The sequence below is a fragment of the Ursus arctos genome, unplaced genomic scaffold (genome assembly GCF_023065955.2).
Source record: "Ursus arctos isolate Adak ecotype North America unplaced genomic scaffold, UrsArc2.0 scaffold_1, whole genome shotgun sequence".
Taxonomy (NCBI): Eukaryota; Metazoa; Chordata; class Mammalia; order Carnivora; family Ursidae; genus Ursus; species Ursus arctos.
This window is the reverse complement of record NW_026622763.1, coordinates 94,582,334-94,607,972: the sequence shown is the minus strand read 5'-3', so window position 1 is coordinate 94,607,972 and position 25,639 is coordinate 94,582,334. Positions and strand designations below refer to the sequence as shown.

The following is a 25,639-nucleotide window of genomic DNA, read 5'->3' as shown; positions in this document are numbered from 1 at the left end:
CAAAAGCTCATATACTGATAATTCATTTATACATCGTTTACTTAGAGGTTAGCTTAAAATTTAGCCTAGTATCAAGTACTAATGATACCAAAAATTTACTTTCCCTCTATTTATGAATTCCCAGATTTCAAAATCAACTGGTACAATATGATTTTACAAACAGAAACTGGCCAGACCCAAGATAACAGACATATTTATGCTGTTCAATTTGAACTCTCTCCCCCGTACTGCACTCTGAACAAGTCTCTACGCAACCAGGACTAGTTTTATTATTCATCAAAGTCTTTCTGTTGAAGCCATAAATGCCCACTGGCACCACTGGGCTTTCAACATTTCGTTTGTGCTTACCAGAAGCAAAGGTAACATTAAGTCTTCTTTAATAATAACCCTCTTTTAAACTGGTTAACTTATTTTTCTTTAGGAATTTTCTCCAACTTAGACCATAAATCCCCAATTATGTACAGACTGGATAAAAAGATCCCCGCTCTCCAAATACATACACATAGTTTCCAAACATAGCTGTTTCACTCATATGTCTCACACACCTTAAAACAACCTAGCCACATTCATTTTCAAAAATGCATCCAACATTTCAAGAGAGTTCTAGAAATAAGAGATTGGGTGAAGATAGAAATGGGAAGAAAAGGATAAATACTGCCCTCTAGTGTCCTATTCTATAATGGATTTAGGGAATAAATTCTTTGACGGATAAGGCAACTGGATTTAAAATACTTATTTAGCTTCACTGATCCCAACCTCTCACCTTGCTCTGCACCCTCATGAAATGCTCAGCACGGGGAGCTCCAATGACTTCAAAAGGAGCTCTGTGGCGGTGAGAAGACAGATGAAAATTTGGACAAAACGTGCACGAACTGGATTACAATTATTAAGAATTTTACACTCCAAAGATTAGCATGAACTACCTCCTAGATTCTAGAATCTAAATGATGCGCTTTTAAGTTTCAAGAGAATGTATTCATTCTGAAAGGTATTATCTACATAATCCAAGCCTTTAAATCCATATGATAGGGCCACCATGTGGCAAAGAAATGAAACCATGAGTTTAATTCAAATGTAACTGAACTGAATTTCAGTTAATTCTTTAAACCACTGAATCTCCTAGTAGTCGTCTTTCCCCATAAAGATTACATTTCGAGGCACCTAGCTACCCCATAATTTTGACTTTTGCTGGAAAAAAATTCCCAATTCTAACTCTGTCCCCATGGTTAGCTTAAACCTGAGATTAAACTCATTTATTTATTCCCTGTCCACACTGCTGAAGAACATGACCTCATTCGATTCAGGATCACAGATCTCACCACCCAGCAATCCTATGACTTCCTGGTCTATTCATCTTCTCACCCTCTGAAATGGCTAACTGAAGGCTCCTCTCTACTCAAATATCCTCCACCCCCTCCCTCCCAACCCCCTCCCCCCTATTCAGGTGATAAGGTTATAATACTGTCTTATACATCACTGAGAAATTAGAAGTTCAACGGAAATGCCCTTATCTTCTCAGCACCAAGTTTAATGACCTACAAACATCTGCACTCCTGTTCTCTGCAGTCCCCCTCATGGTATTACAATGGTTGAAGTGCCCTAACAAAAGCCAAACTTACAAGCACTTCCCAAACTTCTATCTCCAGCCCCCTCTACTTGCACGCCCAAGTTCAAAAACCTTATGCTTGGCCTACAAAGCCCTAAGGGACCTAGCCGTGCCAGTGTCTCCCATCAAACCCTCTTCCACAGGCTCACCTCTCCTAAGTCATTACTTCCTGTAAATACAACTTTGTCCTTTCTGTCCTTCTAACAGGTTGGGCCAGGGTAGGAACTAGGATGACGCAAGAAAGGTGCCATGGGCATAAAATTTAAAGAGGTACTCACTCTCAGGGTCTGAATACCTTCTTCGACTCTGTACTCCAAGTGCCTCACCCGCCTGGGCTCATTCCGGTTTTAGAGCCAGTGGGCACACACCTAGTCCCACTGCACAGAACGTTCATTACCCAGATCTTTGCAAAGTTGGCTCCTCTGTTGTTCAGGCCTCCACTTAGCCAAAACCTAACGAGAGAGGCTATCCCTGATCTCCAATCAGCTTTATGTCTTCATAGCAGTTTTTAATCTGTTAACTTATTGTCTCTCTTCCTCCCATACAAATGTAAGACCCGTAAGAAGAGTAACCTGTGTGTCCTCTTCAACACTGTCTCCCTAGTGCCTAAAACAAAGCACCGGGCATACAGTCGGCACTCAGTAATTATTTGCTATACATGTGGAATGAACAGTGTAATTAAACACAATTTCAATTCACTCTGGGCCGTGAGGGAGTGTTCTAACCCCTCTCTCCTCCAGGAGCCTCATTTTTTAAAAGACTGCTTGAAAAAAAAAATCCACATCCATCGAATCATTTAACCTCTAGAGCTACTTCTGTCCCCATCTCCATTTCACTGCACACATCCTTTGCCTACCACCTCTGAAATACTCTCCCCCATGAGACACAAGCATGTTCAATTCTTCCGACTCTGCGTCAGGCAAGGGAATGACTAGAGTGGCTATGGAAATGCCGGCTGTGGGGCCTCTGAGCAGCTTCCTCGTTTGTAGAGGTTGGGGGAAGAGTTAAGATTGGCCCTATGTCCGCTTCTGTGTCTCACATTTAATTGGCTGTATTTTTATTCTAGGACAGGTGTGACATACACGGGTAAACATCAATGTTATCACTCAGACCACCACTGCCCGGGACAGAGGAACTTAATCATTTACTTTGTTCAGGAACAGATGAAATTAGATGCTTTGATGATGCTAATGATGAGGGCCTCTTATCTCAGAAGATAAACTGTAAAAATAAAACGGAGATAACATACAGAACATTCTGTAAAATAAAAGCACACAAATACTTCACCATTTGGGACCCTGAAGGAGGAGACAAGCGAATAAGGATCAAGTTTTCAGGTAGCTGAGGGTTTAACCAGTCCAAGTACCAGGACTTTTGTTTTCCTTTAGCCACTTAGACCAGAAATACGTCCAATTACACACCTCCCTGCTTTCTTCGACAAAGTACACCCGGCTTCAATGACCCTTTCTCTCTGCAAATGAAGATTATGACAATTAACTATGAGGGAGGCAGGGGGTGAAACTCTTCAGCAGGTCTGGACCACTGGTGGGGGTCATGGGGTGGCTACCCTTTGCCCACGTTCACTCTGTGCTAAGCACGCTGCAGCTTCTGAGACTCGCACAGTAACTCTGAAGACAGAGTTACCCTTACTGTCCCTACTCTACAGATGAGAATACTGAGGCATCGAGAGAGTCAGCAGAACTTGCTCAAAAATGAGAGAGCCTAAGTGACTGACAGGACTAGAATACGAATCCGGGCAGACTCATTCCAGAATCTAAGCATAAATCACAAGGCTCCAACCACACCACAGAAAGGACATGGGATGTTACTGGGCAGGTGAGGAGGGGAGGGTGGCCTGGTAACACCTGTAAAGGACCCTTTCAACTGCCCTGTGTGAGTGGATGATAATGGGGGCGAGAGTGGAAGTAGAAAACCCAGTAAAAAGGGTACCAGGAAGGGGGCTCTAAGGGGGGAAAAACTCAGACTCCTGGTAAAAAACCATGCGGTACATGGTAGTGCCTTCAGCAAACAGAGGCTGACCAGGAGAGGAACAAGTACGGAAAGGAAAACCGAAGTTTTGGCTGGGGAGAGTACTACAATAAACTAGAACACAAGCCCTGGCCGAGAGACTGAGCACTGGTTTTCATATAAATTACAATGTAAATGTCCTAACTAGTCAGAAAATAAATATCATACACACATGCTTATAGATTTTTAAAAATATGACTCTGGAGCAGGAAGTAACACAAAAGTAGGCACTAAGTGGAAAAGAAAGCTAAGTCAATTCCCAAGAACAGAAATGAGTATTTCTATTACCGTTCTGGATTAATTTAGAAGGAATGTCACAGTGAAATCTTCTTTGAAGCACTGTGATTATATAATCCCTTCTATTTTCTTCCCTCTAGTGTGTGTAAAATATGTAAGAAAAAGAATTTAAAGTGTTTCTGGCAGTTACTAAATGTTAGAACCAGCCTTGTACTCCTTTCTGTTTCACTGTAAACTTATTTTTATTCTTTGCAACCTGTTCTATTTCCTGTACATGTATTTTAAAGATCTCTGAACACCAATCCTTCACTGTTCTTCATTTCCAGAGACCTCAGTACAATGCATTCACAGCTGGGAAGGCTGGCATCGGGGGCTGCTGACACACGTTCCTGGTGCTTAGCTCTGCTGTAGTTTCATAAGCCGTAGGAAACAAGAAAAAAGTCTGCCCAGGCTCAAGAACACGGCAGCCTCTGCTTCCCTGCCTCCCTGTGTTGGTGAAGCTGATAGCCACACTATCGTGGGCTTATCTACAGCAGATTCACCACTGTCTTTTCCTCTGCTTATCTTCCCTTGGGAGCTCAAAACAGACTTGTAAGATACTAGATGGAAACAAAACTTCAGCGTTCATTTAATTGAAATAAAGGTCCGGGTATCTTTGATTCAACTATATCAGATACCTTCTGGGGTTAATCCCTAAGTTCAGCCCCCAAAACAGGAAGGAAGGAAACTTGTAGATACTGCTACACCACTAGCTGGCTTTTCCAATTCAATATTATTTTCAAATATGGAAACTATGAATGACGATACATTCATGGAAAACAGGGAAAACACGCGTGCGCGCCAGTCAGTAAGCACTCAGCGGAAGCCACACCAACTCCACTCTCACATCTCTACCTAAGCACCAGTTGTGAAATGTCCCCTTTTTACTCTCCTATCAGAGAGTAAATATATATATGAAATTCCTTCTTAATTCAGTTTATCAGTGTAATTGCTTCTACAAGAAACCAAAAGCGGGAAAGCCTAGCTTGTTTGTAACACCCAGCTGAGGTAATCCACCATCCAGTCTGCAAACCACGGTACAGCTGTAATACAGACCAGCAGAAACTCAAATCACTCTCTTCTTGAGTAAGGCTAACAGAAAACATTTGCTTCATTTATTATACAGGAAACCTAAAAATCTTACTTTCCCAATGAGCCTAATTTCAAACAGGAAAAATGTAACATTTTCTATATAAGAGGTTATATAAAGACTTCCCCAAAAAGTCTGATGAATCACAAATGCCAATTTGAAGGCAAATGTCAACGGTAGAAAGACCTGAGAGTGAGATCCTGTAGACAGAAAAGGCTGCCGTATAAAGAGTTTTTTTTCACCTTCTAACTTCCCTATTTGAGTTCAAATATCTCCTTGTTGAATAAATGATGACTACAAAGTCACCATGGGCAGGACAGGAAGGAAATGGCCACATATGCAAACACCCAACAGGGAAAAACACTTCCCTTGTGTACACTGGGTTACCTGGCCACATGTAAGGAACAACTGTGAAAGCTCTAGCATTTTATTTTGTCCTAATTACACTGATAAACTGAATTAAGAAGGAATTTCATATATATATTTACCATACTGATCTTTTTACATAGTTGGAAGCTAGTCTGCTGCTCTAAGTACTGAATGAAGACTGAGAAATAGTGCCAGTCCCGTAAAATGCCTGTAACTCGCGATTCTGGGGAAAAATTAAACCTTCTGCTAACAGAGGACTCCTGTTATATATGCTGAGATTAAACACAAGGGAACCCAATCTTTGAATTCAAATAGCATTAGACCAAGAAACAAAAATGAATATTTTTAAGAGAAGGCATGCAAGTGGAAAACTTTAGCACCTCAGAAAGTTTTTCGTACCTTTTAGAACTACCAGATCTCTCAAAGATGAATTCAAGGATGGTATACCCTAAAAAGTAGCAACTAAATATAACAAAAACTCAGACACCATTATGATATAATGTTTTGCAAGTTATAATCTATAGGTTAGAGAAGAGTAAACACACATGCTTAACTACATATGACTTCAATTTCGAGTAATGTGCTGACTCTCCAGATAGACCTTAAGTTTTAAGTGAGGCAAAACTAAGTCAGCACTAGAAATAGAGAGAGAATATGCCTTAAAAGTCGAGGGACCATGATCATTTCCCCAAGCCACTTCTGAGACTGTAGGGGGGCACTGCTAATGTGGCAGGCAAAGTGAGACACAAGATCACTCCACTTAAAGGGGATGGACACTTACAGATTTTGTCATCTAGAGTTAGAATAACATTTTTAATTTCTAGGAGTTACTGGTGTTAACATGTTTGCCATCTCCTTTATGTTTAAAAGAAAGTCTCTGGAATTTGTGTGGATAAATGCCAAAATTACTGGGCGATTAAGTTAAATAACATCCCCCTGGCCCTGAAGTCACAGGGGAAGCTGCGTATTCCATTCCATGGTGTGACTGTTTGAACCCTCCTCTGAGACCTGAGAGTTCCTTCATGACTAACAGAAAAAAGACAGCTGGAAAAACAACTTCACCTACACACAAAATGAATCTATAACCTAACCAAATTATCAATCAATCAAAGATGATTACTGATCATCTTACTGCCTCTAAAAAAAATCTTGTCTTCAATGTTTACCTACTGGAGCTTGAAAAACGGCTTGTAATAGAGTCATGACTCCAAGTTCAAAATCAGCATTTTCATGCCATTTCTATACTCACTATCCTTCACAGTGTTGCGTTACCCCATGTGTCTCTGTGGTCACTCATATAATTTTGCCCACCCAATTCCCAAGACAATGGTAATATAATAAAAACCAGAGCATTTACACTAGATGCCAAGCTGTGTGTGTGTGTGTGTGTGTACACACATTCAGTTTATCCTCTCGACAACTCTGAGAACTGGCATTTGTTTAAGGAGTATGGAGCAAGACAACCTAGGTTCTAGTCCTGGCTTTACCACTTCTAGCTGGAACGTCCTTGCAGAAGTTAACCTATCTGGTGCCATCACCTGCAAAATAACAACGATAACACGAACTCATAGGGCTATTTTAAGTCTTACGTAAGTTGGTACGTGTAAAGAACTTGTAACAGCCTGGCTCATAAGAAATGCTAATGAACACCAGCAATAATCATTATCTTCATATTAAATAAAATAAACTGAGGCAAATTTGTTAAATAACTTTTCCAAAAGTCACACAGCTACTAGGTGGCAAAGCTGAGATCCAAACACAGAGTCTGGATCTGGAATCTGGGTTGGTTTTTGTTGTTGTTGTTGTTGTTTAATCCAGGTTCTTAATCACTATGTTATACCGCCTCTACGGATCTTATCCCGCAGGTGCCTGGGTGGCGCAGTCATTAAGCATCTGCCTTCGGCTCAGGGCGTGATCCTAGATCCCTGGGATCGAGCCCCCCATCAGGCTCCTCCGCTGGGAGCCTGCTTCTTCCTCTCCCACTCCCCCTGCCTGGGTTCCCTCTCTTGCTGGCTGTCTCTCTGTCAAATAAATAAATAAAATATTTTTTTAAAAAAAGGATCTTATTCCGTTTCAAATCAATAACACAGGTGCTACTGTCTATATTGGTGAAAAGAAATTCTTAAAAAATCATGCAGTTGCCACCACCAAAGTACCAAGACATTAAGCACCCAATGGAACCTACATTAAAATCAGGAACAGTAGGTCTCACATTCCAAAACCCAGAACCATCTCAAGCACACACAGGTGTTTGTGGGACCACGAGGGAATACGGTTTCAGACCCAAAACTGCTCTAGAATTCTACTCCAAGCCGTGGCAGACATTTGGGCTCAGTGGGCATTCTGGCCAGTGTGGGATAATTCAGAACAAACCTGTGCGGCACAGTACAGGAGATCAGAGCACAGTCCCCTGCCCACCCTGCTTCTCCTGCCACACCAGCCACCTCGGACGGCAGCAGGCTGTCCTCATCCCTTGCTGCCATTTCGGAGAGAACTTATTACTCAGAAGAAAGACAAAGGCAACGAAAGATCACCTTACCTTTTTAAAAATTTTTCCATTTGGTTGTACTTCATCTTCCTCATTTAAAATTTCACGTGTTCCCAAGAGTCTTTTGTCCTTAAATTTGTTTTTTGCATACATAAAAACTTTATCTAGTGTGTCACATCCAGGGTATAATACTGAAGCCAAACCATCCAAACTGTTAATAGATCTGTATGCAGACTCGGGTTTTGAATTTACAGGCTTTGCTTTAATTTTGTTTGCTTTTTCTTGTCTTGTCTCAAACAAAAAATAATATGGAATGTATGTTAGAACAGTATAAAGTGATATTAGAAAACGTATGAAATACAAAAGAATGGGATTGATGGTCTGTTTTAGCTTCATGGTAGATGGTTTTGAAGACACGTGGTTATTCATAAGTGCTCAAAGAGTGGAGTTAACGGATTTCCAGAATCTAGAAGGAACGGGAAAAAAAAAGGTATTAGTTCAAAATCATTTTAAAGTAACTGTAAAGAAAAAAATCTTCGTATCAGATAGGCAAATGAAGATATACTTTTGCCCAATGAAGCAGCAGCTGGCACTGGCCTCCAGCAATGTCCAGTCCACTCCCAGTATGGTCGAGTGAGTCTCTTACAACTATTAGCAAAGGATATAACCACAGAAAAGTTTCCACACCATTCTGTAAACAGGTGGCTTTTCAACCTAACCCCAAGTGTCCACAAACACTTCCCGGTGGTGAGGAGAGAGCAAGCTGAAGGCTGACATCAGAATCAAGGCCAAAATCGTACCGCTCTCCTGTCCATCCCTCAGGGATGCCGAGCACTCTGCAGCCACGCCACCCTCCTCCCTCGCGGCCCCGGCAGCCTGTTCAACAATCATGCGTTCTCTCTCCCAGTGGGCTCCAGTCTCTCAGTCTACGCAGCAGCAAGCAACTGGTGTTGGCAAACAACAGAGTTCACTTCACAGTGATATTTTTCAGTGTGGCAGGCTGAATTGTGAAGCAAGAAGGCAGTCAACTCTGGCCATTTCTACTTTGCATTCATCAGCTTTATGACCATCTCCCATGTGTCAGACCCTGTTCTCAGTGCAGGAACAGCCACAGGGAACAACAGCCTCCGCTCCTTCTCTCAGGGAGCCGCACATTCACTGGGAGAGGAAGACGACAAACGCACGTAAGCGTGCCAGGTGACGCTAAATCCTCAGAGGGAAAATGAAGCCAGGAAAGGGAATGGGCGAGGCTGGAGAGACGCTCTAGTAAAGGGTGGTCCACAGGAGCCTCTGCGGCCAGGGGTATCTGAGCAGAGCCTGACAAGGAAGAGGGAGAGTGGGCCAGGTGCCTAACCGGGGGAAACGGGAGCCCTCCAGGCAGAGGAAACGACCTTTGTGTGGTAGGCAGGTAATAGTATCATTAAAAAAAAAACTGAAGCGAACTACTTATTATTCCATCCAGCTCCAAATCCAGGGTCATGATTTCTAGCATTCTCATCTCCTGCCCCCAACTCCATCCCGGAGAACTTCGATTCTAGGCCCACGTGGCCAGGAAATGTGAGGAAGCTCCACCACAGGCACAGCAGCCCGAGAACACCAGGCACCGCCGGTCCTCAGCTCGCTCACAACGAAACTGCAGAGAGGCTCCGACCCGGCAAGCCCGGAGGGGACAGCCCCAGGCCAGGACCCCACTCACAGAACACGGGACAGGCTGCTGTCCCTGCCCCTGGCTCTGGAGCAGCGGCACGCAGGTTCCACACAGGCCGACGCAGGCTGCAAGAACAGAGAGCCCCTCAGCAATCCCTGAGTGGACTGACCTTGGTCGGAACAGAGAACAGGGGCGCTCAAGCCTCGCGGCACCATGGAAACAATGGAGACGTCGGGGATGAGCGACCAAGATGAGATGAGGCTGGTAGTTCGTGCCAGCAACAAGGAGGAGTTGACCAAATAGACGCTTAACAGAATCGGGGAAAAAAGAACAGAAGAAGAGCCCTTCTAGAGTCAGGGCCGCTCCAAGACTGCCCTCAAATAACCCCCACAAAGGCCATCTAATTCACGGAATCACACTGTGAGGAATTTATGGCCCAGGACCTGTCTAACACAATAACGCAATCAGCCAGCTATCAGTGGAGAGTAATTGCTGGGCGGGAACCAACAGAGGCAGACGTGGCCCTTTAACAAGGAGATCAGAGAAAGAGATGGTTGAAGAGTCCTCCTAAAACCGCGTTGTCATCCCCTGAAGAGAGCACTTCAAGGGAACTCTTGTCTGTTCCCAAGGCTGTCCTCACTGAGGAGCAACACCAAGGACGCACACCGGTGGGGGGGGGGAGGGTGTTAAAGGCACTGAACAGGCTCAACGAGTCACTGAACAAATGACAAGCAACACAACAACAAACCAGGGAAATGGGGAGGGGGATCAGCATTCAGAAATGCTATGAAAGATCTTAAATGTGCAGTTTACAACAAAAAATTATGCAAATAAGCAGGGAAGACCCAAACACTGGAGGAGAAAGGAGGCAACAGAAATCATCCTTGAGAGGGCCCTAATGTCAGACTCAGACAAGACATCAAAGCAGCTATTATAAACATGTTCAAAGAACTAAAGGAAACCATGCTTAAAAATTAGAAGTCCAGGGACGCCTGGGTGGCTCAGTTGGTTAAGCATCTGCCTTTGGCTCATGTCATGATCCCAGGATCCTGGGACTGAGTCTGGCATCAGGCTCCATGCTTGGCGAAGAGTCTGCTTCTCCCTCTGCCACTGCTCCCCCTGCCTGCATGTGCGCTCTCTCTCTCTCACAAATAAATTTTTTAATAAAAGATTAACATTAAAAAAAAAAAAAAAAAACCCTAAAAGTCCAGGGGCGCCTGCTGGCTCAGTCAGTAAAGTGTATGACTCTTGCTCTCAGAGTTGTGGGTTCGAGCCCCACGATGGGTGTAGAGATTACTTAAAATCTTTTTTAAAAAAAAAATTTAGGGGGCGCCTGGGTGGCACAGCGGTTAAGCGTCTGCCTTCGGCTCAGGGCGTGATCCCGGCGTTATGGGATCGAGCCCCACATCAGGCTCCTCCGCTATGAGCCTGCTTCTTCCTCTCCCACTCCTCCTGCTTGAGTTCCCTCTCTCGCTGGCTGTCACTATCTCTGTCAAATAAATAAATAAAATCTTTAAAAAAAAAAAAAATTTAAAAGTCCAATGCTGCAATTTTACAAAATAAAGATTATCTCCAAATTTGCCCATCCATAGCTGGTAAGAAAGCCAAAAAATCCCCAGGCTCTGTTCACCATTGCATGCTGTTTTCTTTGTTAATGTATTGTGCAGTAATTTGGAAAAAAGAGTCTGGGGAATCTAGATTTGTGCCATTAAGGGCATGGGGAGCCACTGAAGGTTTCTATATGGGAAAGTAACACCATGAAAACAAATGATCCTACTACTTCCAAAGACATCAGACCTGCAAAGAATAGATGTATTGTCACAACCCAGGAGAATGATGTTATCTCAAGACCTACTCGCCCTGAAATTTAATTTCACGTATCTGTATTCTGATTTTAAAAATAACATTGTAATAAAGAAACTTTTACCTGCAGATGATTGTATAAGATGACGACTGTATAGAAAATCCCTAAGAATCCACTAAAAAAACTAAGAGAACAATAGTTCAGCAAAAGCTGCAGGATGCAAGACAATTACACACACAAAAAAAATCAACTGTATTTCTATACACCAGCAATAAATACATCAGAAAACTAAGTTAAAACAATTATATTTACGGAGCACCTGGGTGGCTCAGTCGGTTAAGCAGCAGCTCAGGTCATGGGGCTCCCTGCTCAGCAGGAAGCCTGCTTCTCCTTCTGCCCCTCTCTTCCCCCTGCTTGTGCTTGCTCTCTCCCCGCATCACCCCCCCTCCCGTGTCAAATAAATAAAATCTTTTAAAAAACACACACAATTATATTTACAACACTATCAAAAGTAATACTTAGCCAATCCTCTCGGGGCCCCTCCCTCCTCAGGAGCTTTGTACTATCACTTTGCTACTGCTCAATAAACCTTGCTTTGCTGCCCACCACTCTGGTCTACCTCTAAAAATAAATAATAAATAAATAAAAGAAAAAATAATACTTAGGATGAGACATAACAATAAGTGTAAAATTTGTACTATGAAAACCATAAAACACTGTTTAAAGATATTAAAGATCTAAATAAATAGAAAAACACCCGTTTATAAATTGTAAGACTTAATACCGTTAAAATGACAACATTCTCCAAATTGATGTACAGATTCAGCACAATCCTTATCAAAATCTCTACTGGTTTTTATACAGAATTTTGTAAGCTGATCCTAAAATCTACATGAAAATTCTAAGTAGCCAAGAACAGCCAAAACAATCTTGAATAAGAACAAAGCTGAAGGGCTCATATGCTGAATTCCAAAACTTAGTACAAAGTAATAGTAATCAAGACAGGGCAGTACTAGCAAAAGGATGGGGGGAAGAGGGAGGCAAGAAAACCGAGATTTTGAAGAGATGACACCACATCACTGGAACAAGCACCCAACGCAGCAGGTGTTCATCCGGGAACAATCAGCCACTAGTCGAGCAGGGTGGGGGAGAGGAGGGCAGGGAATTACAGTCAAAGTGCTGGTGAAGAAACTTCATTTGCATTTCAATGCACAACACAGATCCTAGTTTTTAGAAAATAACTTTACGCTAAAGAGAGCAGAAACCGGCTGTGAGGCAATCAGATAAGAGAGTTGAGATAATCCTTCACTCCTAGGAGTAAGGCGGCTGGAGTGTGTGACAGTCGCCAGCAGCCAGGAGTTCCAGCTCCTGACTGTCCAGCGGGTGGCAGCAGCAGCTGCTCCTCCAGCCCTCCCCAGCAACGGAAATCTTGCTTAAGACAGCGCAGGCGGTTTCTGTACCCGAATCCTGGAGAATAAAGCCACAAATCAGAGTTGCAGTGAAAAGAAGGCTAAACGGTTTGGGTGCCTTCAACTGAGACAGAAATCTAAGCATTAGCTGGTCAGCAGTGGAATGGCTGGTGGAAAGGAGATGAATACAAGTCTTGAAAATGAGGAGTTTAAGATGTCTGTTGAGTCATCCAAATATAAACTGTGAAGGTTAAGAGGGACCAGAGCTAGAAGCACACATATGGAGCCATCATCAGATGAAGGATGAGAACCGTAGGAAATCTCCAAGATCAAGATAAAGGACAGAAAACTTTGGAGGGAAACCAGAGCCCAGAGGGAGCAGGAAAATCCCACTGGCAAGAGCAATAAAAGCAGAACCTGGAGAAGGCAGTGCTGTGAACGCCAAGGGTTGGGAGAGCCAAGGAGGAAGTGTTCAGTAGCATCAACGGCAGCCTACATGTACCAGCCGCAGCAATTAAGACACTGCATTGGTCTGAAAGTCTTCTGAAGACTCTACCCTTTTCTAAAACAGGCTAAAATACAAACCTCTGGCCAACCGCATCCCATCCGCTGAAGGGACTGTGGAAAATCTAGAGAACTAGGAAACAGTCATGGTGCTCTATGATGTTGCCTCATTTTACAGTTGAGTATCACCTTTCAGAAAGCAAACCTGACAATTAAGTCTGTTCATCATTTCCTTCATGATTCTAGGTTTACAGTCCATGTTAATAAGGCTTCATTCATACCAGGGTTAAACTAATGGTCTCCTATATGTTTTCTACTATTTGCGTAATTTTTACATTTAGATCTTTAATAAATATGGAGTTTATTTTTCTATATTGTGTAAGGAAGAAAGCTAACTTTTTCTTTCAGATGAACTACGTGAACTGCTTATTAAATAAACCACCCTTTTCTTGATTAACCGTAATGTCACCTTCAATAGTAAGTCCTTGTTCGCAACTGGATCTGTTTCTAGACACGATTCTGTTCCTTCGATCTACTGCTCTGCCATGCTTCCAAATACAGTGGACCCACAGCAGTGCTTCTCAACTGTGATCCACAGACCAATCACATCAGAATGACCCTGGGGCGTACTGAAGACGACGACTATTCAGACATGCTGTCCCCATTCCTCACCTCCCCAATATCTATAAATTGAAAACTAATAGCAGACTCATTTTAAACAGCAACCATGTAAATTTCATGTACACTGTTTGAGAACCACTATTTTACATATCTAGCAAGACTCCCACTATGCCTGTTTTTCAAAATTTTCTTATCAATTCTTAAAAATTTATTCTTCTACATAAATTTTAAAGAGTTAACAGTTGTCTGGTGAAACAATTTGAAAATCAAAAGGAAAACAAGATTTGGGGGAAAAAATGATACATGACAAAATAAACACAAAGAGCTCTTATAAATTAAAAAAAATCAAGCAAGAGAGGGAAAAAAAGAAAAAGAATTTCCACAGAGAAGCTATAAAAGAGAAAACACAGATTGCTAATCCAAACAGACAATATGTTCTCCTTAAACTTAGAATTAAAATTAAGCCTTACCAATTTTCATCCAATAGTTAAACTACTAATGATGTAAAGACTGTACTATCCAGAGTCTATTAAGCCACCTTGCAGTACTTAAACCCCACACACAAACCCACACTCAGAAGTCTGTTCTACAGAAAAGCAAGTGCATATTAAGTACATATGAATAAGGACTCAATCATTCATTTATTTCTCAAACATTTATTGAACACAGAATTAATACCAATCACTCTTGCTGATGACTGAGTCACAGTCACGAACAAAACACAAAACAGACCACGAACAAATAACTAAATATCATGAGGTAGGAACAGCTACAGAGACACATGCGCAGGCTAAACGAAATGAGCAATACTGGTGGGGTGGTGGGGTGGAAAGCGCTGCTGCTTTGGGAAGGGTAAGAATATGCACCTAACGGGGCACCCGGGGGGCTCAGTGGGTTAAGTGTCTGCCTTCAGCTCAGGTCATGATCCCAGGGTCCTGGATAAAGCCCGGCAACTGCAGGCTCCCTGGTCAGTGGGGAGGCAGCTTCTCCCTCTGCACGAGCTCTCTCTCAAATAAATAAATAAAATCTTCAAACTTTAAAGATGGAAAGAGGGAAGGAAGGGGAAAATAAAGGGAGGGTGAGGTGAGGAGAGGAGAGAGGAGAGGAGAGGAGAGGAGAGGAGAGGAGAGGAGAGGAGAGGAGAGGAAAGGAGAGGAGAGGAGAGGAGAGGAAAGGAGAGGAAAGGAGAGGAAAGGAGAGAAAAGGAGAGGAGAAGAAAAATGAAACTCATGTCAGGTGTTAGGAGCAGACAAGGAAGCCACAGGGTTATCTGGGAGAAGAACATTCCAGGCTGAGCCCAGGGAGGATGGGGGATGGGGAAAAGAGGAGGGCAGCGAGGACATGGTGAGAAGAGTGGGGCCAGATTCCAAAGGATGTGGGGACCACTGTGAGAACTGTACTGACTTGAGTGAAATCATCTGACCTGCTGTCAAAAGGCCAACTCTAGCTGCTGCAGGAGGAAGGAGACCAACTGGGAACCTTCGCAGGGATCAGATGTGAGATGACCAGGCCTGAGACCAGAGTGAGGAGGATGAAGCAGTGAAAGTGTGGCCCCAATCTGACTCTGTATTAAAGGTACAGCCGAATGCAGAGTGAGAGGGAAAGAGGGGTCAAGGTGTTTGGCTTGAGATAATGAAAAACCACTGAACTGCATCACGAGGAAGGGAAGACTGCAGGAGGAACAGGTCTGGGCAAAGAACAGTTCAGTTTTGTTCAAGGCAACTCAGAAAAGTGAAGTATTTTCAGCCATGAGACTGGCTGGCAAGGCCAAGGGAGCAAGAAGCGCTAAGAGCGAAATCTGGGCCAGACCAAAACGGAGAGGCCTGGGGCATGACGGAAGGGGTCAGTGTTAACAGAAGCAAGCCGGAGGGCAGAATCTCAGGAAGAGAACACCGATCAGTTCTACACATTACCTACAAGTCAACAAAGATGAGGACTGAAATGTGAATCGAAGCCTCAGTGAGAGGAGACTGCACACTCATCAGGATGGCTACTAGCAGAAATACATAAAACAACAGGACTGGCAAGGACATGGAGGTGGAGAACTAGCACCCTTCAGCTGCTGGTGGGAACGGGGAATGGTGCAGTGGCTACCAGTACGGCAGTTCATCCAAAAATTAAACAGAGAAATACTGTATGATCCAGCAACTGCACTTCTAGGTCTATTTCCAAAAGAACTAAAATCAGGGGCAATGGGTATTTGTACATCAAGCTTCATAGCAAAGTGATCGTAACAGCCAAAAGGTGGAAGCAACCCAAATGTCCACTGGTGGGTGAACAGGTAAACAAAATGCTGACAGAGCCACACAATGAACTTTTACTCAACCTTACAAAGGAATGAAGTTCTGATAGCTCTGATACATGTTACAACCTGTATGAATCTTGAAAACACGACACTGAATGAAATAAGGCAGACACAAAGGACACAAAATATTCTGTAATTCCACTTAGATGAGGTGCATAAAGACAACTGGACTGGTGACTGCCAGGGGCTGAGGGGAAGGAGTGCTGGCAAGATGTGTCTAATGGGTATAGAGTTTGGAATGGCAGGAAAGCTCTGCAGATGGATGATGGCGATGGCTGCCCAACAAGGTCAATCTACTTAATGCCAAGGAACTGGACACTTCAAGATGGTCACGCTGGTAGAGTTTGTTACATATACTTTACTATAACAAAAAAAAAAAAGTGTGAGGATCACTGTTGACCTCCAAAACAGCTACGGTAAGGATCAAAGTCCAACTAGAGAGGGCTCAGTAGAGAACAGGAGCAGCACTCTAAAGAGAATAGAGAAATGGATCCTAGGACAGGACAAAGCAGATTCTTTTGTTTTCAAGAGAAGAGATAGTTACAGCTTGTCTGCATATTGATGGCTATGACCCAGGAGAGGAAAGAAAAAGATTACAGAGGAGGGAGGGTGAGATACAGCACCCGAGTGAGAGGTTGGCCACACAAAGAACAGGGACACAGATGCACGTGGGTGGTACCAGGAGCTAGTAGAATCTGATTCTTTTCTGAGTGCTTCTATTTCTCAGAGTAATAGGAAGGAAAAAAATCACTGAGAGAGAGGAAGAAAGGAAGGTATTAGAAAATTAAGTAGAAAGTATCAAATAAATCATCTAAGAGAACAGGAAAATAAATGCAGCAGGAGACAGGAGAATCACTTGACAGCTCCTAAGGCCCACCTAAGTCTGAGCCCTGGATGTAAAGGGAGACCCAGCTGGCTGCGTGCTTCCCAGCCAAGTTCAACTGGTGGAGCACAAATGGGAATCAAGCGGAGAGCTGACTTAACCCAGGAGAGGGTTTTACCAGGCAAGTACCAGAACAAAATGTGGGGAAGGGGAGGAAGACAAGGGAATGAAGACTATATCCATGACAGATCAAGAGATTTAAGTTGAGGAAAGAAGGATGGCCCATAAGGAGAGAAAGGTTTTCTGAAAAGGAGACAGGATCAATGCAATCGCATCCTGTGTGGTCAAAGAACTGCTGGGGTTGAGGTACTACGAAGAAAGAGGACAATGGAACCACAGGAGGTGATGGTCGAGTAGAATGCCTGAAGCATACAGTTACGGTTCATGGAGAGGTCAAAGTTGTAATCACAGAGAAACGGGTAGCAAAGGCAGACTGGGGTATGACCTCATTTAAGGACAGGAGGTCAAGAAATGCAAAGACCACAGTATTGGAAAGATATTGAAACCACTAACAATCATGACAGAAGCAGAGTCACAGAAAGCTGGATGTTCAAGTATTTCAGGAAGAGGGGGAGAGACGACTGCACCAAGAAGGAATAGGAAGCAGTCCAATCTAAACGCAAAGCTTGGAGGACATGCCAGTATTGTTTCAGAGGCAAAAAAAAACAGTGTTCAAGTAACCACATCAGGCCCAATATGGAGTGACTCATGCTAAGCCCCCAGTCAACAAACCAGAACTTAAGTTTCCACGGTTAGCTGGCAGAGAAAAGACCCAGATCAACCAATCAGTGTTTGCCCACTGAGTGGATGTTACCTGAGCTGGCTCCAAGCAGGCCCGCTGCTCCACCTAAGGAATTTAACCCTGCTTTCACCCATCAGTAAATGCCCAGTGTAACTTCCTTGTTCCTGCTCCCTTTGATCTATAAAGACCTCGCCTTTGGAGTTCCTTTCTATCTGCTAGATTGGATGCTGCCTGATTAATGAATTGCTGAATAAACCCTACTACATCAGTAAACTGTCCATGGAAAATATTCTTTTAACAACTGAAAACAAAATGATCTAAATCAATCAAAGAATAGCTGAAGCGCATATACATCCACAGTATGGACAACAACGCAGCCATTAAAAACTAGTTACATGTACTTGCAATCGACCTGGAGGGACCTCCATGGACCTTGCTAATTCTTTAGGGGGGAAAAAAAAGGTATATACAAGCCTGCATGGTTTTATGTCTGACAACAGTATGGACAAGTCAAGGCTTTTAAGCAATTATCTCTGAACATTTAAATGAAACTATAATGGGTCAAAGTACATTAATTTTCCACCATGAAGAATATAGAAATTTCCGGGGCACTTGGGTGGCTCAGTCGGTTAAGTGTCTGCCTTCAGCTCAGGTCATGATCTCAGGGTCCTGGGATAGACAGAGCGCCACCGTCAGGCTCCCGGCTCAGCGGGGAGCCTGCTTCTCCCTCTCCCTCTGCAGCTCCCCCTGCTCGTGCTCTCTCTAATAAATAACATCTTTTTTAAAAGATTTTATTATTTATTTGAGAAAGAGCACACGCGGGGGAAGGGGCAGAGGAAACAGGACAAGCCGACTTGCCATGTGGAGCCAGATGTGGGGCTTGATTCCAGGACCCTGAGATCATGACCCGAGCCGGAGGCAGATGCCTAACGAACTGAGCCACCCAGGCGGCCCTCAAACAAAAGAATTTAAAAAATAAAAGAATACAAAAATGTCCATCTTTACTCTAGGAACTGCTAATTAAAGTAAGTTGAGTCAAGTTTACCAACATTAAAAGAAAAAGACCCATCATTATTCACACAATGATAGATGAGCAAATATTATCTCAAAATGTGAAGTTGTGTGATTAGAACGAGCTGGACTCAAGCACCTAAAATATGTTTGTGAACCATTCTATGTAAATGGTCCACTGTGTTAGGTCAAAAGAAATTATTTACATTTTGCATCTTTTAATTAGCAAGTTGTTTTAAATCAAAATGATCAAGTTTAAGGAAAATCCTTCCCTGAGTGGCCTCTCCTACTGAAGTGGAAGAACACAGGGCACCTGGGACATAGGAGGAGGAGGAAGGGCAGCTAAAATTTTGCATAATTGTCAGAAAGCTGAGGGCAGAACTGGGGTTATGAAAATAACTCTGCGCAAGGTAATACAGATTAATACCCACCTACAAATCGCCCTCAAATAATACACTTAGGGGATATAGGAAATTCTCATGTTAAGATAAAATTTTTGGTTTAAATTGTTACTAAACGAGTATTATCATCGTAGTCATACAACCTATATTAACTCCCACTTTTCTTTAAATGCAAAAAAAAAAAAAAAAAGGCTGCAAATCGTATGAAAAACTTCCACAGACAACGTGTGTTTTAGTAACAGGGAAAGAAAACTGTAAATGCCTGTACTGTGGGGGAGGGGGAAACCCGTAGATTGCCACAGGGACCATGTTCATACTAGTATATGAAATGGCTTTACCTGCTTAGATACAGTCACAGCTATCTAAACAGAGAAACGTCAAGAACCCCACAGGCACAGGGGAGAGACAACACAGATATAGTATCTCAATCCGTTCATCTCACCAAGCTGGAGGACTGAACAAGGGAAATGCGAGTCTGGCTCAGAACTCCCGACTGCTGAGATGTGCACAAGAGGGAAGAGGCCAGGAACACCTTACTCTGCTACAGACAGCAGGTCTTTCTGCCGCCCTCTCAACCCCAGCCAAAATGCCACCTGAGAAGCTCCACTCCCAGAGCAGGGCAGAAACCCAACACTTGGAAATTCTACAGATCCACTGGGAGCAGACAGAATACCCCAGGAAAGAGAGGAGGCAATGAGAAAATGCTCCAGAGGGCTTTCCGGATTCTCCACTATTTATTGGTTAACTTGCCCATTACCCATTCTTATTTCCTCCTGTTTTCCTTATAGCCTACAACACCCAAATGTGCATCAACACTATATAACTTCATACCTGGAGGAAAAAAAATACAGTTTAGCATGTTCTCTCTAATGAAGTATAAATAAGTGGACTGCACAGGGATGGATATCAAGGAATCTGTATTTACTAGCGTGAGATGTGCCTAGGATTTTTCACCAAGCTTGGAATAAATGGGAAGCAATTCTGAGTACCAATAATGCAAGCACTGTGCAGGAAGCTTTGTATCATCTCTGCTACAAAAACCTAATTTCAAAAAGATCATGATCAAAGGTACTTAGAGCTGACAAACGAGGTGGATTTTAACCTATGTGTTTGACTCCCATCCAAGCTTTTTAATTTCTCCACACTCCCTAAATGCTAGGATTAATACTTTATTGTTAAAAACAAAAGGGAAAAAAAAGAGTCCTCACTACTTTAGAGACAGACACTTCTTTCCACAAAAGTCACATTCTATACAAACCGAAAGTCCCTGAAAAATTATCTAATTACTTGTTTTGAAATAAGAAACTGGGTCAAGAAGGGCAGAAAGAAAGATGTCCTTCCCAGACTAGGCTCTAATGAGCTGTAATGAGAAATGCAACTAGCGACTGATTTGCCATCAGGAAAAAGTTTCTATAGAGGAAGGACCCTGGCTCTGATGAAATGCTCATTTCCCTGCTTCCCAAGACTGAAACCGTAACAGAAATAATATGAATACATATCTGGCTCAGGAGAACAGTTTTAAAACATTCACTAAATGTCTGTACTGCTGCAAAAAAAAAAAAAAAAAAAAAAAAGTAAAATTTTTAAAAAGGCAGACGTGGAGTTTTTCCTAATTCTTACAAATATCAATATAAAGGCAATTTTTCAGTCTGCCTCAGTACTGCATAATATGGTGGTTCTCACTCTTCCTTTACCGAAACACAAGGATTTGTCCTTTATAAAACTCCAAATATTAACACAGCACTGAAAATTTCAACTCTGACCCCCTAGTTGTTACTGCTCTATGAATTTATTAGACGGTATGTCTGAAAATCAAGCCATTTATCCATTTAAGTACTACCTTAATACAACAAATAGAAAGGTTAAGAAATTCTGTACCAGAAAGTCTTCTAAAAGCATTATTAGAGGCTTGAGTCATATTATCATCTGAATTAGATTAACTTCCAAATTCACAACTAGGAAATTTTATGAGGAAATAATAGTTATGTCCTCTTCTTTTTAAGAAAACTACTAAGCTTGTTTATTCTAACCACAGGAAATGAAATTTTGGCCCTAAAGACCAATTTGAAGGGAGGGAAGAAGGGGGAAAGGGGAGAAAGAGGGAGGGAGGGAGGAAAATTCAGCAAGTCTTAGCCATGAACACATTTGCATTAAAAATTGAAAAAGCAGCCGAACCGAGTCAACTCGCTTTACATAATTTTCAGTTATTCACTGTAATTTTTTAACCTTCTCAATCCTTTTAATAGTTGAAATAACAGGACTCAAATATTTTTTTTAAAGATTTTATTTGTTTATTTGACAGACAGAGAGAGACAGCCAGCGATAGAGAGAACACAAGCAGGGGAAGAGGGAGGGGAAGAAGCAGGCTCCCAGCAGAGGAGTCTGATGCCGGGCTCCATCCCAGAACGCCGGGATCACGCCCTGAGCCCGCCCAGGCGCCCCTCAAATATTCTCTCTGAACCACAGTACACTCCTGACTTCCCTAACCCTGACTGAAACACATTTTTTTAAAAAATCTACTTTCCTCCCACCTTCCTTTTCTAATGTCCAAGCCAGATGTTCTTTTAAAAAAGTGTTGAGGGGGGGGCGCCTGGGTAGCGCAGTCGTTAAGCATCTGCCTTCGGCTCAGGGCGTGATCCTAGATCCCTGCGATCCAGCCCCCCATCAGGCTCCTCCGCTGGGAGCCTGCTTCTTCCTCTCCCACTCCCCTGCCGTGTTCCCTCTCTCGGTTCCCTCTCTCGCTGGCTGTCTGTCACATAAATAAATAAAACCTTAAAAAAAAAAAAAGTGTTGAGGGGCACCTGGGTGGTTCAGTTGGTTAAGCAATTAAGCAGCCCCCATGGGGCTTCCTACTTCTTGGGGAGTCTACATCTCCCTCTTCCTCTGCCTGCCACTCTCCCTGCCTCGTTCTCTCTCTCTGACAAATAAATAAATCTAAAAAAAAAAAAAAAACTTTAACGAAATTTAAAAAAATTAAGAAGTGTTGAGTCTTGAATGAAATCAAATAGGAAACAGAAATTAAGCAAGGGAATTTATGTTTCTCAGCATGATACAGAACAGGGTTTTTCCGGGGGGGGGGGGTCTTAAATTTTTCTCTTTAATTTTATTAGTTACCATAAAGTGCAATATTGGTTTCTGGAGGAGAATTCAGTGATTCATCACTTCCATTCAACACCCAGTGCTCATCGCAACAAATGCCCTCCCTTAATGCGGATCACCCATCTAGCCCGTCCCCTACCAACCTCCCTCCATCAACCCTCAGTTTGTTCTCTATCTTCAAGAGTCACTCATGGCTAGTTTCCCTCTCTTCTTTTTCAGAAAAGGGGTTCTAAACATGCATACACAAAAACACATGCAAAAATATATATATACTAATCTTGGCTCTGCCGCCAGTTACTATGAGACCTTGTCTAAGTTAATAAATTGTAATTTTCTCATCATTAATGATGATGGAATTCAAGTAAATCTATTTTAAGACTAAACTGTACCGATGCCAAGCACTCCCAAATCAATTTTGTTGGAGTACTGACAACCATCAAACACTGAAGAAGTAAATGACCAGAGGAACCCATTTCTACCCGTCTTCTATACAAGCAATGCTTCCCCCTTGGGGGGAGGGGGGGCTTGAGTCAGAGTTCCCATGCTTTTAAAAAAAACAAAACAAAAACTCCATAGGAAGATTTCTAAGGTCCATTTCCAAAATTCTAACATCTTCCAATCAGATCAGACTGTCTCCATAGTGGGCAAATGAACAGGTCCAAGAAGGGAGTAAAGAAAACCTTTACTTCCTTTTCATTTTGAATCCTGTGAATACACTATCCTAACAACAGGAAAAATACTTTTTAACATATAGTCAAAAGACAATATGGACAGTCTGTGAGAATGTGCCAATGCTTGACAGACTGATCCAACAATGACAGAATGGGCTCGTTTCTGTCTGGGTTAAATTTCCTGCCAAGTACAGAACTTCTTCAAACCAACCAACACATATACACACACACACACACACACACACACACACACACACACACACGTATACAAACACACACAGCAGTTTTAACGCACTGACTGAGCAAAATATGGTTTCATATATTCATCCTGACCTCCTGCGTCTCTATCCACATAACTAAAAGAACAAGAGTCAAGTACTGTGAGATGGTACATTTATTTGAACAGATAAATGAAAAAAACCTAAGGTCTACACAAAAAAGCAGCCAAGTGATCTTTTTATACATCAGAATGTCCCCTCATTCTTTCTTGGGGGCAGTCGGGCTTAATAAATACAGGAGATACCCAGTTAAATTTGAATTTCAGATAAACAATGAACAAATTTTAGTGTACATGTGTCCCAAGCAATATCTGGAACAAGCAGTAAAAAAATTACTTGATTTTTATCTGAAATTCAGATTTAACTGAGTGCCTTATGTTTTATATGGCAGCCCTAATCCCATCCCCAGTCCACCACAAAGTGTGACAATTAATTAGGATGACCAGCCACTCTGGGTTGCCCAAGACTTTGGGGTTTCCCAAGACACAGGACTTTCCCAAGACACAGGACTTTCAGTACTAAAACCAGAAAAGTTTTAGGCAAACCTGTCACCCTACAATTAAATCATTTCATGGAATAAGCAAACAAACCGTACCCTGGATTCTACCAACAGTTAATTCTGATCTGTTGTTTATGAAACAACTTTTCTGTGCCTTATTCTCCCTTTTCTGTCATCATTTAGGTAATGCACAAAATTTATATTAAGGATAAAATGGAATGCAGCAAATAAAAGACTCTGGAAAAATGCAAAGGCATTATAAACGCTAATTATTAGTACAGTTGGTTTGCGTACAAAGCTCTGTTTATGCAGAATTTCAAAGCAGTTCTACTTACATAGTTTCATTTACATACTTCATATAATCTACTGAAGGTACTATTACTTGCAACACTAGTTTGACTGCATATAAAAATGTTCAATGGACTGGCTCCTTTTAGAACTATGGCAGTAAGCTCTTGGTTTGATGCTGGCCCCCCCACTTAACTCCTTGTGTAATAGGGGACAATTTCCTTAACACTCCAGAGCTTCGGGTTCACTACAGAACTGGGGTGATAATAAATGCCTCACAGAACTCCCTTTGGGAACAAAGAAAGCAGGTGAACACACTCTACATAAACTACAAAATACATCACATGTGTTAGTAGCACTTTAAATTCATTTATACCAACTATTTATACCAATACCAATACTTTTCTTTCATCGTGATTATTTCTTATTTATAGCCCCACTGATTCTGAAGATACTTAGGTCAACTGTATGCTTACTGAGAGCCTAGGCCACGGAGCCAGAGTCTGGCACTTAGTCTACTACTTTCTAAACGTCACTAAGGTCAACTACTATCCTAAGCCTCAAGGTCCTCGCCTGTAAAACGTGAAGAGGAGTATGCGGATCAGAGACACGAGAAGGATTCAGCAGCTAGCACGTTACCATCATTGTTTCAGGCATTTAAGATTCTAAAAGTTAGAAGCAGCTGACATCACAGATCCATCCACAAAATCCCTTATAAAATAGTAAGTAACGAGAATAAGGATACTTGACACATCTTATATTTGGAATTGGTACTACTTCATTTGGCATCTCTACTTCACTAGCCAATTTGGGGGATTTCTTTCCTTGAGCTTCAGTTAGATAATGACAAATTTATTTTTAAGAAAATACAGATATGAAGAACATTTTTTTCTCACGGCTAGTTCCACAGTAAGGTTTAAATATCCTTGGATTTTATGACACAGAACTATGGGATCCCACTTTGTGGATCCCACTCCAGTCCCCAAGGTAAAAAATACACATGCAATCTAATTCAGGACCAACTCTGTTTAACCAATCAACTTAGCAGGCCTCCATATCTCTAAAAAAGTTGATCCTCAACAAACGTCCCTAATTCTCAGGGTTTTTATAGTCTTATGTCTACCGCTAATAACCTCGTGCCAAGACCCTGCAACACACAGGGGAGTCCCTCAGAGGTGGTTCTGTTGTCCATTCATTAATCCTGTCATGTGGGAGATCCCCAAACACCCCCGGCCCAGACAACTCACACACATACATGGGCTCAGGGTTCTGAATCATGTTGCTTCAACTTCCTCATCTAAGGGAAAACCTATTCCTACTCCGCTGTCTACTCACCTTCCAAACCACGTAACTCCCCTTATTATGATATCCAAAAGAAGTGATATGAAATTCTCTATACAGAAGTGCAGTTTTTTATCCTAGAATTTTGTTTAAGGTTGATCCACTGACAGGAAACGGGGGGAATGGTATGTTCAGTCATCATTATTTTATCCAAATGGCAGGGCAGAGAAACCAAACCTTAGCATAGCACTGTTTTGACAAATTCATCAGTGTGTCCTAACCAGCCAAGAATTAAATGCCCTGGCTGCACTGTAACAACAGTGAATAGACTATTTACT

At 42.3% G+C, this 25,639-nt stretch overlaps 1 protein-coding gene across 3 annotated transcripts in view; it reads right to left on the bottom strand.

The window, feature by feature from the left end:
* Positions 1-25,639, bottom strand: part of ACSL3 (acyl-CoA synthetase long chain family member 3) — a 67,896-nt gene that overhangs the window by 19,884 nt on the left and 22,373 nt on the right. For all 3 annotated transcript variants that reach the window (XM_026491828.4, XM_026491829.4, XM_057305096.1), the window contains one exon: positions 7,909-8,323. In XM_026491828.4, the coding sequence (XP_026347613.1) occupies positions 7,909-8,286 (378 nt within the window). In that variant the 5' untranslated portion in view covers positions 8,287-8,323. The remainder of the gene's footprint in view (positions 1-7,908; positions 8,324-25,639) is intronic.